The 15,321-nt window shown below is 40.3% G+C and overlaps 1 protein-coding gene across 1 annotated transcript in view; it reads right to left on the reverse strand.

The window, feature by feature from the left end:
- Positions 1-15,321, reverse strand: part of DENND3 (DENN domain containing 3) — a 67,607-nt gene that overhangs the window by 30,151 nt on the left and 22,135 nt on the right. Inside the window, exons 8-11 of the mRNA XM_074943787.1 lie at positions 13,652-13,773; positions 12,435-12,590; positions 8,681-8,777; positions 5,483-5,586 (exon numbers count right to left, since the gene is read on the reverse strand). Of these exons, the coding sequence (XP_074799888.1) occupies positions 5,483-5,586; positions 8,681-8,777; positions 12,435-12,590; positions 13,652-13,773 (479 nt within the window). The remainder of the gene's footprint in view (positions 1-5,482; positions 5,587-8,680; positions 8,778-12,434; positions 12,591-13,651; positions 13,774-15,321) is intronic.

Consider the following 15,321-nt stretch of genomic DNA (forward strand, 5'->3'; position numbering starts at 1 on the left):
CAAAAGTCAATGATAGGTACGTTATTTAGAAAGGCCACAGATGCTGCTAATGCTCTGGTGGAGCGTGTGCGGACTCCTGGTGGGGGTTACAGATTTTTGTTTTGGTAGCACAAATGGATACATCCAGATATCCATTTGGATAATCTCCGTTTTGAGATGGTTTGGCCCCTCGAGTGTTCTGTTATGAAAACGAATAGTCCAGGTGATTTTCTGAATGTTTTTGTTCTATGTAGAAAGCTAATGCTCTGCGAACATCTAGCATGTAGAGTGAGGTTTCCCTCCCGTCAGCATGTGGCTTTGGGAAAAATACAGGTAAGTAAATGGGCTGATTTAAATGAAAAGGGGAGGTGACCTGGGCTATGAATTTAGGGTGCGGCTATAGGATTACTTTATCCTTAAAGAATGTTGTATAAGATGGATGCACCATTAGGTGCGCCTAATTGCTATCACATCTGCAAGATGGGCGGGAGACTGAGGAAAGCCACCTTCATGGATACGTGCAACAAGGAGCAAGTTGCAAGGTGCTCAAAAGGTTTTCCTGTGAGACTGCACAGAACAAAGTTGAAGTCCCACATGGGTGTAGGGTTTCTTAGTGTGGGATAAGCGTTTTCTATGCCTTTAAGGAAGCGTTTAATCATCAGGTGAGCAAATATAGTGACTCCGTCCACTTTGTCATGAAAGGAGGTGATAGCAGCCACATGTACTCTGATGGAGCTTGTGGATAGCCCTGATTTTTTAAGGGCCAGTGTATAGTCGAGAATTCTCGATAGTGGGGCCAACAGTGGACAGATCTGTTTGTCCTGGCACCAAGTGCAGAATTGTTTCCACTTCTGGATATAGGTCTTTCTTGTGCTTAGTCTCCGACTGCTCAGTAGTATATCTTTCACTTGCTCAGAACAGTCTTGATCGACACTCCCTCCGACCCACCCCCATCAGCCATGGAGTAACCAGGTCTTGAAGTGGAGTACTGTGACAGATGCATCCTGAATCTTGTGATAGGAGGTGAGGCAGTAAGGGAAAGATATGAGGTGGTTTCACTGCCATCTGACACAGGTATGGGAACCACGTCTGTCTGGGCCACGTGGGTATAATGAGAATGATCCTGGATTTGTTCTGCCTGATCTTGTGAATGACTCGGCTTAGGAGTGGAGTCAGGGGAAAGCATACATCAGTGGCACTTCCCAGTTTAGGAGGACAGTGTCGCTTAGGGAGTGATGTCCCAATCTGGCCCGGGAGCAATATTGTGGGCACTTGGCGTTTTGAGCTGTTGCAAATAGATCTATGGTGGGGAACCCCCATAGTTTTAATATGGCTTTGAAAATTCCAGGATCCATCTCCCACTCATGGGTTTGTGAAAAATCCCTGCTTAGTTGATCTGCTGTTGTATTCTGACATCCCGGCACATAAGATGATGATCTCTCTATGTTGTTCGCGATGCACCAATTCCTCCGTATTGCCTCCATACATAGGGAGTATGATCGTGCTCCCCCTTGGCATTTTATATAGAACATGCATGCTGTATTTTCTGTAAGGATCTTGATGGTATTGTTCTTGATTAAAAGGGAGAAAGTACTCATATGCATTTCGGACTGCCCTTAGCTCCAACAAGTTTATGTGAAGGCTGGACTCCGCTGGGGACCAGCGGCGTTAGATTGTATTGTCACGTAGACGTGCCCCCCAACCAACTGGGGAAGTGTCTGTCGTGATGATCATGGTTGGAGCCTTTTGTTGGAAAGGGACTCCTGAGCAGACATTTTGTGTTTGTGTCCACCATGTTAGCAAGTCTTTTACCCTGCATGGCACTGTGAGGCGTGTTGAGAGAGTATCTGTGCAGTATATACACTGTTCGAAGCCATGCCTGTAAGCACCTCATGTGGAGTCTGGCATATTTTAGAACAAAGGTTGTCATAGACACGCGCACCAAGAGCTGTAAGCATGTTCTGGCAGATGTTTGCGGGCTGTTCATCACCACTGAAATTAGGTTGACAAGAGTGAAGCATCGTTGTCAGGGTAACGTTGCTTGTGAGACAATCGAGGTAGGCCCCTATGAATTCCAACTTTTGGACAGGAACTAATGTGGACCTTTGTACATTTATTTGCAACCCTAGGTCCATGAACAGGGTTATCATGGTCTGCGTGGCATTTATTGCTCCTCACTGCATTGGTGCCCTTATCAGGCAGTCGTCTAAGTATGGAAATATCATCACTCCTTGTCTGCGGAGGTGAACTGCAACGACAGCAAGAACCTTGGAAAAAAGTCTCTTAGGGCAGCGGACAGGCCGAAGGTAGTACTCAGTATTGGAAATGCTGATTCCCTAGGGTGAATTTCAGGAATCTTCTGTGTGACGGATGAATGGCAATATGAAAATAGCATCCTGGAGGTCAAGGGCCAAGAACCAATCTCCTTTCTCTAATGCCTGAATTATTATGGTTAATCTCACCATTTTGAAACGTCATGTTCTCATGGAATTGTTGAGTTTTTGTAAATCCAAAATGGGTCTCCACCCGCCACGCTCTCTTTCCGAGTTAGAAAGTAATGGAAATAAAAACCTCTCCCCCTGTGTTGGGATAGTACGGGTTCCAAGGCACCTAATTGTACAAGGGGGTTTATTTCCTGTTATAACAGGTGCTCATGAGACGGGTCCCTGAAGAGGGACGGGGAAAGGGAAGGGGGTTCGGTAGGTGAGATAGAAATAAAGGGGATGGAGTAGCCCTTCTGGATCATCTCTAGAACCCATTTGTCTGTTGTGATGGTGTTCCAGACTGGATAGTAGAGTGACAGTCTCCAAATGGGTGGGGGACCATATCTGGTTCCGGGACCAGAGAGAGTGTGAATGTCTCGTGCCCTTGACCACACCTTTAAAAATGATTGTCTGGAGGTGGATGGTTGAGACGTTGAAGACTGACCTTGGTTCTGCCGATGTCTGTTCTGTTTTTGTTTACTCTGTTGGTTGTACTGTCTTTGTGGCTGGAAGTATGGTGTAGACCAGAATCTCTGGTTATAAAACCTGCTCTGTTTCTTTTTATTTGCAGGTACGTATATGCCCAGGGTTTTTAAGCTCACCCTTGAGTCCTTTAAGGTGTGTAGAGACACATCGGTTTGGTCTGCGAATAATTTTAACCCTTCAAAGCATAAGTCCTCAACAGTTGCTTGAATCTCCCTTGGGAGCCTGGAAAGGTGGAGCCAGGATGCACAGCGCATGACCATGGATGTAGCGATGGACGATACTGCCATGTCTGCAGAGTCAAGAGAGGCCCGTAGGGCCATCCTGACGATGAGACACCCTTCAGAAACTTTTGCCTTATATTGCTCTTTTTTGTCATCAGGGAAACTTTCAGCAAATTCTGACATTTTCACAAACGGATTGTGTGAATATTTTGCCAGTAGGGCCACATAATTGGCTATGTGGAACTGGAGTGTGGTGAAGGAGTAGGCTTTCCATCCAAAGAAGACTAGCCTTTTCCAGTCCTTTTCATATGGGGTCATTCTGGACTGGTGTTTTCCCCTTTGGTTGATTGCATCCACCACCACAGAGTTTGGTGTGGGGTGGATGAATAAAAATACAGCTCCTTTTCCTGGCACATAATACTTTTTGTAAGACCTCTTACATGAGAGAGGAACTGTAGTGGGTGTCTGCACAATTATTTTTGCAGGCTCCATGACAGCATCATTAATTGGCAGGGCTATCTTTGCCGCTGGGGATGCCTGGAGTATGTCCATGAGCTTGTGTTGATCTCTGGTAGTTGTGCTAGCAAAATGTCCAGGGATTCAGCTACCCTTCTGAAGAGCGCATAAAAAGATTTGAAATCATCCTCCAGAGAGTGTGTGTGTGTTTGTGTGTGTGTATGTCATTGTCATTTCATCCGGTGACAAAGATGAGCAGGTTAGGGGGCCTGAGATTTTGGGCCCTATACATTGCCCATGGATCCCAGTATGGCCAGCTGGGTGGGAATGGTATAGGGGGCGGTGCCCATGGCTGACCATACCAGCCCCGCATGTCTGTAGATGTTTGGTAATGAGAAGGTCCAGGTTTAGGCAAGGAGTGTATATTACTGCCTTATCCTCTTCTTCCTCATCACTGGAGATAGGAGGGGCTGATCCACAGGGAATGGTTACCAAACTTGGTCTCAGTCTAGATGGGGTACTGTTGGTACCGAGTAGAGGAGATTCAGGCGTTGAGGCTTCTATCAGGTCCACATGCCTCATGAATTGCTGCAGGACCATGAAACTCGGTGCCGGGAAGGCATCGTGCACTGACCACTAATTAGAGTTTTAGCTGTTGGTGCCGATGACTTAGAGCTGTTCTACATAGGTACAGCAGGTGGTGCTATTGTACTGCTCGGTGCCGAGGTTTTCTTCAGCTCAGTAGGTGCTGAGCTGGGAGGTTTGACTTTGCTATGTGCACCTGCATTAGAGCTTGCCCACATAGGGTCTTTAGCGTCTCGGTAAGTCTCAGTACCAGATGTTCCCGGTGCCTCACGGTCAGACGCAGTCCGTGCCATTGCTACCGGGGCAGATTTTTCATTTGGAGATCACTTTCTTTCAGGTGATGCTCAGCGTGGGGATGTGTGGGGCCACTTTTTGGTAGCCTTTCTAGGAGCAGGCTCCTTAGCAGCTGTTATTGAAGCAGATCCCGTCAGATGCTGCCGCTGGCAACCGTTGGCCAGGAGGCGTCCTGGACTCATTGGCCAGGAGGCGTCCTGGACTGAGGGATTTCTCCATCATAAGGAGCTTCAATTGGAGATCCCTGGCCTTCCTTGTCCTCCTGTCAGTTTTCAACAGTGTGGACATTTTTGGGTAATGTGTGTCTTGCCAAGGCAGCTGACATACTGTGCGTAGCCATCAGATCCTGGTATGGAGAGTCTGCAAGTTGGACAGCGTTTAAAGCCTGGTGAGCTAGGCATGCCTGAAAGAGAAAGTCCTTTGGAGAAAGAACAGGGATAAACTCTGTTTTTCTTTCTTTTCTTTTTTTCAAGGCAAGAGCTGAGTACTTGCTGGGGAGGCAGGGATAAAAGAGGGAAAGGAAAATAAATATATATATTTTTTAAGAAGAAAAATAAAGTAAAACATAAAATATAAAGAGCAAGGGGATAGGGTAGCTAACACTACTGGGAACAGCTATGAACTATTAACTTATCTAAAGTAAGAGAGGGTGCTACTGTCACTCTAACTCAAGCCAAAGGTGGTAGGAGAAGGAACTGGGGGGACGGTTGGCTGCGCACTGCTATGTAACCACTCAGAGTGGCACGAGATAGCTGCTACACGTGCGCAGCCCAAGCAGGCACTGCTACTACAAATCTCCAGTTAAAAGCGCAGGGTGCCAACACACCTGAAGTGGAGCACCCACAGACACACTCCTTGAAGAACTTACTTATATATACAGGACATGATCCTACATCACTAACATTGTAAGACATTTTTCCATTGATTTCAGTGGAAGGAAAATCAAGTCTGTGATAAATTGTAGTGAGAAAATTTTACCTATCTTCTTCAGACTGAGTGCTCAACTCAAGTCGGGCAAAAGCATCCATCCTTCTGTTCAGACGAGCTTTAAGAAACGAGTGAAATATATGGGTCTCTAACACCTGCAATACACAACAGCAAACTGATATTAACTGTTGATCGTATACGTTTATTACTAGCCTTCATCCATTTTATTGGCCTAAAATAACTAAAGGCAAGAGCCCATAGGAATGCAATGTTAACGTTGCACAATTTAAAAAAAAAAAAAAAAATCACAAAAGTCAAGAAAAGTAAAAAACTTAAATTCCAACAGCAACATCAGGTAAACCTCTTTACACACCCTGTATAATTTTATGGTATACATTTTAATGACAGACAGTAATATATTAAACTTCAAATTTAACAAGAAAAAACCTAAATTTTATATTTTCTAATATTTATTGTAACCGTGCAACTTTAAACTTCATTCATGATGTGAAGAAAAAGGCTCCTCACAGCTCCATGTTAAAAAATTACACTGTCAAACTGAAGAGAAAATTGGAATGATATCCCTGCCGTTGACTGAATATTCCCTCTTGGGAGAGCCATTAAATTATCCCTCCTTAAGGTAATTTAATTTATTGTTGAGACTTCCAGAAACACATCTAAAGCCCCAAATTTTGCCCTTTAGAATGGACAAGACTGCAAAAAAAAAAAAAAAAAAAAAAAAAAAAGTCAAAAACAACACATACATCCAAACTCTCCCAAAAGGTCTCCCTTCTTCCCGTACCACTTCAAATGACAGAAAATGACCACAACCATATGTAACCAATAATTTGTATCATTTCTAGAAACAGAATATAAACATTTCTAGCACAGGGCTCTTAATCTTGTTCACCAATGCACCAAACTACTCATTTAAGCACATGTTTAAGTCTCATTGATGTTGTCTCCCTACTATCCATCTAAGCTTTTATACCATACCTATGCCGGTGATACCTGACCTCCTTACAAATTTAGTAAGATTAACGCAAGATGCTATCTACATCTTTGGTTGTAGTTATGAAAACGAGCTTTCTTTAAATGGGAAAACAGACAGATTCTCCACTACTTTGCCTGGGGCATAAACTCCATGTCTGGGAAGAGGTATCAGAGGCTAAGGGCCAGGGGGAATTATGCTCACAGGTCTTCAGTTAATTTAAATAATATATTAATGTATTTAAAAAATAAGGAAAAAATAAACTGCATATATAAGTTCTCCTACAATGCAGTGGGGCGGGACTAAAATTACCAGGTGGTCGATTCCAACTCAAAATACATTGCTCTATATACAGTATTTCTAATGCACTTGTCAAAGTGGCATCTAAGCAGCAATTCTGGGAATTTTATTTATATGTATTTGTAACTTTATTTTCCCACTAGATGGCACGCTATATTGACAATTGTGTTTATTAAGGTAACAGGTAGCAGCAACTGAACCAACTGCCCTTTTAATATAGTGCTTGGTATTACTGGCCACTTTATTAAATGCGGTGGTCCAATTTTAATTTTGTTGTAAATGAAGATATCATTAGGCTATTTAGCATTTAAGAAAATAAGGTCATTTGATTTTATTTTGGTAAATTGAGGACTTAGATGGCACAAATCCTCAAAGCAACTTGAAGATGTAAAGCATATATACACACACACACCCATCAATTTTAGTTCTTCACTTACTAATATTTCATTTACAATGAAGTATGAGAAATTATATAAACTTTTTTTAAAAAACAAATAATTCATTGTACGCAACATTTTTTATGGCTTTGAAATTTCTTTAAACATTTTAAAATAAACATTTTAAGCTGTCTTGAGGAAATATTCCTGATTAGAAATATTAGTGGATTGTTTCGTGATTTGTACATTGTCCTTATTCTGTTTGCTATGCATATTTTGCACAATAAAAATCTTTCCAAAATAAAAAGTTATCCTACCAGATTTGGTAGTTTGTCCTATTAAATCTGCATGAACGTTAGTATAGTCTACAGAACAGATTTAAGTAAAATGAGTTAGTGTTTTGACCCATTTCCTTCAACCTTGGGCATCTTCTAGAAATAGAACATTCAAAAATATTCTACTTGTGGTTTTGAGTAGCGAACTCAAAAAGCTTCATTATCTAGTCGAGGTGAAAACTAATTATTACAATCTATTAGCAGTAGTGATCTGATTTCTTTGCAAGATGCAGAGTGCAGCTTCTGAAGAACCAACTGTCTAAGTAGCAATATTATAATAAATGAAGCTTTTGTAAATTTTGTAAGTGCACTTGCGATCTTACTCCTTCTGAGGAGTGAATCTGAAATGGCAGATAGGATTTTGGATGCTCCCACTCCCTCAAACTCTCCTACATGGTCCCATACGCATTCAACACTTCTTAAAGTGACATTACTGTAAAAAAAGGAGTAGATTAAAAATAAACGTAAACCCTGTATTCCTTTGCTTTTGTCATTTTAAATAGGAATTGCCATAGTGGGTCAGATCAGGGGTCCACCTAATCCAGAATCCTGTCTCCAGCAGTGGTGAGAACCAGCTCCTTCAGAGGAGCATGCAAAAAATTCTGAAGTAGACAGTTATGGAATAACCTGCCCATCGAGAAACCATCTTTTCAACCCTCAGTAGTTAGAGTTTGATTTACACAGTGAAACATGAGGATTTATATTTCTTCCAAACTTTGGGAAGTGTTTTTTTTTTGTTTGTTTTTTAATCTAATCCCTAAAATTTTTAAATGCATCTTCCAGAGGTTTAGCTGCAAAATTGACTTTACCATCAATATAAATCATTGCGTGTAAAACCCTTGAAGCCAGTTCAAAAATATAAGGATTAATTTTCCTGGACTATAAATTACTGTGGCTCACTTAGGGCAAAATTCACCCCTTTTGAGCAAAAGATCCATGCCCACTTGAGTCCTATTTTGAAGCCTTAGCTGTGACTTCAGTCTCATGCTGGCCATTTGCAAAAGGAAAATTTCACTTTGAAAAAAATGTTTCATTTGCACCTGAGGAAGAGACAAAAATAATTTCAGAGAACAATATGTTACCATATTTGCCTGTATATTTTTAATTAAAATCTAGTCAATGTGTTATGAAAACTAGTAGCTTATACAATATAGTCCAAATTTCAATAATTTAATTTGGGGTGTTTTGTAATAATAATGAAATAATAAGCTAACAGGTGATTAGAATAAACCAAGGATGTAATTACCTTTTTGTAAAATGGCTGATCCCCATGTGCCCTTGTTTTCAGAAACTCTTCACTATTAAACACTCTGTGTTCATAATTTAGATGGTCCTTGACCTCCCTGTTAATAAAGAGCATGTTATAAATCTGGAAACTTTGTACAGAAATGCATTTTTGCCGTGAACCACTGGTACCAATAGAACCACACTGTAGAACGAGAAGGCAGGTTCTGTTTTCTGAACTATTTTTAAATCACTGAATTAAAGAAAATTAAATGTAGAATCTTATCAATAGAAGTAAGGCAGGCTACCTACTATCACTGACATTTTCCATCAGCAAATCCATTGAGACACATTGGGGTCAACTTCAATATCTGAATTACCATGCAGTACCATCTGCTTATTAATGTAATAATTTAGGCCCCAATCCTGCAACTGTGTGTGTGTGGACAGACCCATGAAGCCATCAAGAACCCCACTTTGGGGCACCATACAGACAAAAAGATCTGCCTGTGCAGATCTAGCTGCAGGATCAGGGCCTTATTTGGTGCCATTACATTGCAAGGTATTTGATCATTTGTAATGTTTTGCGTGCACACCCAGCTGCAATGTCCACTAAGTCTAGCCATAAAACCAGCTTTACTGATAACCATGTTAAGCAAAAGAAATTTAATTCAGAAAAGAGGAGACAGGAAAAAAGGGAGAACTGGTTAAACAAAAAAAAAGCAAGCATCTATAATTTTAGCATATATATTATGGCAGGAAGTACAGGCTCTTCTCTTTCCCTTGCAAACCAGGAGTTAATAGCAACTTATGTGCTCCAGAAAGAGGCCAAAAAAGCAAGTTACTCTAGAAACAGGAAGGAGAGATTGATTGCGAGAGGGCTGCTCTCTGAACCAAGGGCTATGGGTAAAAAACATGAGGTTACTTATCCTAGACATATGCATATCATGGTGGTTAAAATAAAGGATCTGTTTTGTTATTATATAATAATTACTGATTCATATTGAGTATCAAGGATGAACTGAATTTTCAGGAAGGATTTGAATGAAGATGGTAATGGTATGGTGAACTAAATTTGGGACAACATACCCAAAGATGATGTTCACTCCTGTGCAGAGAGCCAGTACAAGACCTATGTGCCACAAGTCTCAAGTATGATTAAAATATGGTTTAAATGGTGCCTAGATTTTGGTTTGGCCGTCTGCACAGCTGTAAATTCCACTCACTATGTACAAACATAGTGGTTGTGGGAGAAGCAGACAAACATGGCAAATGGAGCGTGGCAATTCTGTCTAGAAGTGTTTGCAGAATCTTGCAAGAGTTATCAATATGTTTGCTGCTCTTTATGATTTTTCATAAGGACTAAAAATGCCTAGGTCTGTTCAGTCATAGATCTCAAAGTACTATCTAAGGGACAGGTAGATGATATCAGCCCGTTTCACAGATGGAAGAAGTGACTTGCTTGATGTCACACACCTAATCACTGGCAGAGCTCGATTAAAACCCAAGACTCAACTGCCCAGTTCTGTGTATGGTCCAATGGACCATACTGCCTCCGGTTGAGTCATAAATCACTGATTGATGGTATTACCTTAATAGTATTATTGCAGCTTAAATATTCATATGAATTTAGAAAAATGGTGGTTAATAAAAGGATATAAACCTACATTATTTAGGGGTGTGGGTTTTTTTTTTTTAAAGGATAAAACCTCTGCATACAGAAATACAAGATACTTTATTGAGAATAAAAACAGACAGCTTGAGTTGGAAACAGAAATTTCATCAACAAAGATTTACTTTCCTTCATTCCTGGACTCTGGTAGATAGAGCATTAGAAGACAGAAGAGACATTGCTGGAAAAAAGAACAAAAAAGAAAAAGTTTGAAGGAAAAGAGGAAGAAAGATGGCAACCCCATTTGCAGAATGCTAATATGATCTAGAACTAAAATCTGTTATCTATTTAGAGAGAAAGCATTTTTGTAGACAAGTATTTAACGTAATTTTAAGAGTTAAACTTGTCAGATAGCAAAGTATATTTCACCTAATATTTATTTTGAGTGTATAACAGTCAATAGCAAAAGCTCAGCAAATCTCACACTGGCAGCATATCAGATTCCTCAGACTCATTAGAAAAACCATTTTTTCCTTCTCCAGACTATGTCAGTATCTACTAAGCCAGCTACCTGGAATTGAACAAATGCCATAGGGGTGAGCTCAAATAGTCTTAACATGTCAATTTACATTTATTACTGGGATGGAGCTATATGCTGACACTCTCCTCATTAGTGTACTGTTCCATTTATCTCACAATGTGCTACATTAGCAACCATCACAAATATATAATTTGAATTTAACCAACTCCCTCACTGGAGCCTGCAGAATCATCAAACCTTCAGTATTTTTATTCCTTTGTATTAAGCTAAAATATCATCGTGATAAATCCACCTGTAAACCATGGAGCTCTCCCACTGGTAAATCTAGATTTACAGAATCTGTGTTCTCTCTCTGTTCTGTCCTCTATTTTCTTGTAGGACCTGGGCACTAGAAGTGACACCTCTCCAAACACACACAAACCTATGGACGTCCCACATGAATGGGATGTTCAGTAAATGTTCCGAGCATGCTGAGGTACTACATGAATATTAGTGTATTGGGTTAGGGTCTCAGAACCAGTAGAGCTGGAGCAGTTGGGCAAATACCTGAGAGGAAAAGAAGAATGTGACTCTGGTCCAAGTGATTAAGATACTCAGAAAATCTGGGAGAGGACCTGACAAGTACATTTTACTAATTCTGAAATAATCTGTTTCTGCTCAAACCTACACAACCTTGCATTAATAAAGTAAGATCTGAGGGAACTAAAGGGAAATTTGAGATTTTCCAGAAATGTAAAGGCAAATTACAATAGATTTCTGGGGCAAAGATTCATGAAAGTGACTGAAACCAACAAGAAAAATCAAAGTCAAGTTGACTGCGTTCTTTCGTCCGCTTACGAGAAAATGAAACAAACGTATTGGTACTTTGATTGCCATCAATATGACTCATGCCATCTGTAACCACACTACAAAACACTTTAATAACTTTTCATTTCCTGTTTGTGTTCTTATGCTTTAAATTTCACATGGTTGGGAGAGCAGACTCGTGACACATAACAGACAATAGTAAGTGTCAAGGGGCTGCAAAGATCAATCACCGCATCCGAACTCACATGCACGATGGCAGAGTCACACAGAGCTAAAGGGTCACAAACAATAAGAACAATCAGTTCTGCATTGTGTCCACGGGCTATGTCTATACAATCCCTTTTCCCTAAGCATATTTTTATTCTTCCTTACGATCCTTGCAGAGTCTGCAGGTCTAGAAGGCATTGGCACTACTTCTGTGACTATTAGTGCTATTTATACTGAACCATAATCTACTCTCAAATCTGAGGCATTTGGGCTACATCTCTCTTCCTGGTGTTTTCACATGAAATGGCAGGGAGTTTAAAACAAGAATTTTAATTTCCTCAAGATATAACAAAATACCATGAACTCTGTATCTGAAGTTATAGATAACATAATGAAACTATACCCAAATATGTGAACTGCTGAAATTTTACCACTGGCCACTGTACTAAGCTAGCAAAAAAATTCTTATCAGTGTCCTTCAACAGATCTAGAGATTTTTCATAGTACCTTAAAAAAAAAAACAGCAACATAATATTCGCAGAGATAGAGTAGGTGTGGATGTTAACTGGTACTAGGGTTTTATGGCATACAACCAATATCATCACCCACCTGAAGATGTTGACAATTAACTGCAAAGTAATCTGCTGAACTTTAGTGTTCAGTTTTTGCTGCCAAGCCCTCCTGCGCATTTGTAGTTCAATGAAGTCTGTACTGGAGCTGAGGTGACAGAGTTCTAGATCATAATGCAACTGAAGGCTCTCAACTCTAGAAAAGAAAAAATTAACGAGTTATCCCTTAAAAACAAGGGGTTTTTGTTTGTTTTTTTAAAAATAAAGAGAAACTTGCATCTTACCCTACTTTCAACTAAAGAAATTACAAGATTTTAATTGCAAGTGTTGCTATAAAGCCAGTAACATTTCTTATGAAGCCTACTCGTAATAAAACATGGAACTCTGGACATCTTCAATGTACATACTCCCTGGAAACACTCTTGTGTGGTATGGGCAATATTTGACTTCTAATAAGTCAGCAATGACGGCATTACACCTTAAGTGGGGTGGCCATTATCTGGCTTGCCAGGGGAAGGGGTATACCACTTTAAGGGTGGGGGGGCGGGAGGTAGAGAGGTGCAGAAGCAGAACAGGTCAGCAAGGCAACACTGACTCATCCCCCAGGAACCTGAAGGGCAGGGACTTGATAAAGGACAAGCCCTCCCTGCACCAGGAAGACATGTTTGTTAAAGGAACAGAATAGGAGAGGTTCAGGATGCCTATGACCAGCTCAGTAGGGAGCCAAACCCCTCTCCCCCACATCCTTTATAGCCCACCTTAACCCTCATTTGAGGGGGTGTGGGGGAAGAGGATGTTAAGGTCCCAGCAGCAGGTTGGCTAGGGACCAAAATGGAAAAGGTGGGGGGAGAGGGGTAGAAAGGGTTTGATGAAAGCCCCCAGGTAGATATTTAAAGAATTATGGAGTTACCTACATTGCGAGCTTTTATGTGCTGGGTAGTGATAAATTTGTGGCCTAATTAAACCATATCCAGTGTCTCCTATTCTTCTTCCAGTACAGATAGATCACGATTATGGAATACCAACATTAGTAACCATAAGGAAAGGAGCATTACATTGATCAGATAATAAAGAAAGGATACTGTGGTTGTGTTTATGACATATGCACCATAACTGTATAAAGCTCCCTGTACAAAAAGTCCAATTTGCCCTTGCCCAGTCTGGTGTTATTTATGTGAAGTAAACAAAATCTGTTATAAAGAGTTTTCCATGGGACTTATCCTACTTAGGGCATGAACCACTCAAGTGTCTTTTTACCTTTTTATAAATGTTTCTGCTGCTTGTGAAGGGACATCTGGAATTACAGCCTCATCTACAGATGATTTTGAATGTGTAATGTCTCCATTATCAATGTTGATCAGAATTAAATCTTCAGCTTCCTTTGTAAAGACAAACATGTTCATGATTAAATATAAATAATGTTGATCAAATATTTATTTCCTCTTGATGTAGCCTGCGGACACTTAAATATAAAGTGAGTTACTCCAGCACAGTGATTGCTCTTAACTTGTTAGGAATGCATTGTAATTTATAACCAAAAAGGGATGGTTCTGTTTTAACTTGGTCTTTTGGAGGACTGAGACAACTACACAATTATTTTCAATATAAATGAATCTCACATTAATTTATTAGGATTTCAAAGAAAAAACACACAGATTTGGAGATCTAATATTCTCTCCATGTAGTATTAATGAATAAGTCCATAAATCCTCCACACATCAACATATATGTACAAGCTGTAACAGCTGGAAATTTCCTGCATATCAGGGACAAACCTTTCTGAATTAAGTTAAACACCTTTGGGGGTCCATTGTATTAAAAATGCATTTGTTTGTGTGTTATTGTGAGATTGCATGTAACTTCTCTTGAAGGAAGGGGGATTTCGGAGTAATGGAAAATTACCAAAAGGCAGAAGAAGAAGGTGACCCCAGCAGGACACTATAAAGGGACTCATGTAGGGAAATAGGGGAAAGTGACATCTTGCACCAGAATAAGATGAGGGAGGCTACTGCATGGGCAGGATAGGCAAGGGGGTGAAAAACCCTGCTTGCCTGCCTGATGGAACACAGATAATCCGCCGCCCCCCCAAGGGAATGGTGAGCTAGTGAGGGACATAGCCTTTAGGATGTAAAAATTCCCAGACTGTGGCACATGCGTACCACTCATGTGGAAGGCATATAGGGACAAATACTAGGTCTGTGCCCTGTGAGTTAGCATAGGGACCCTGAAATTGGGTCTGTGGCCAGATTCTGTTCAGACTCCAGAAGCTTACCACCCCTTGGGAATCTAGAGCAGCAGAATTTTGGATTCCCCTCAAATAAACCCTAGTGGGTGGCCAGGAAGGGACACAACAGGATCTGTGAGACAAGATACAAGCACCCTTTTTTTTTTTTTTTTTTTAAATCACCTCAGAATAGTCCTTATTCAGTTTTCATACTGAAAATAACTGGAGAAATAAATGAAGGTGTGTAAAGTTCTGAATTCATAAATCTATTTGCAAGGTCAAGGACTACATAATTCAGATTATAATGCAGTGTACATAAAAAAACTTCAAAGTGACACTGAGATAAGAATAATATTTTTAATTGTACCTGTGTTCGTTGCACCAACCTACATTATGTAGACTGAAAATATTTTTTACTACAATTTACTTTCACAGGTTAAGATGTTTGGTTTTGCATTTTACTGATCCTGGACAAGACTAGACTGATTAATTTGGTTTATAGTCATATTCATTAATCTCATATCTACTAGCACAATGCTGTTGTGTTTGGGTTTCCAACGCTGCAAAGGAATGTCTCTCTCAGGCTTTGTCTACACTGGCACTTAAATCAGCAAAACTTGTGTCATTCAGGGGCGTTAAAAAAACAAAAACAAAAAAACCCGCACACTCCACGCACCCCCAAATGACAAAAGTTTTACCGACA

The sequence above is a fragment of the Natator depressus genome, chromosome 2, assembly GCF_965152275.1.
Source record: "Natator depressus isolate rNatDep1 chromosome 2, rNatDep2.hap1, whole genome shotgun sequence".
Classification (NCBI taxonomy): domain Eukaryota; kingdom Metazoa; phylum Chordata; order Testudines; family Cheloniidae; genus Natator; species Natator depressus.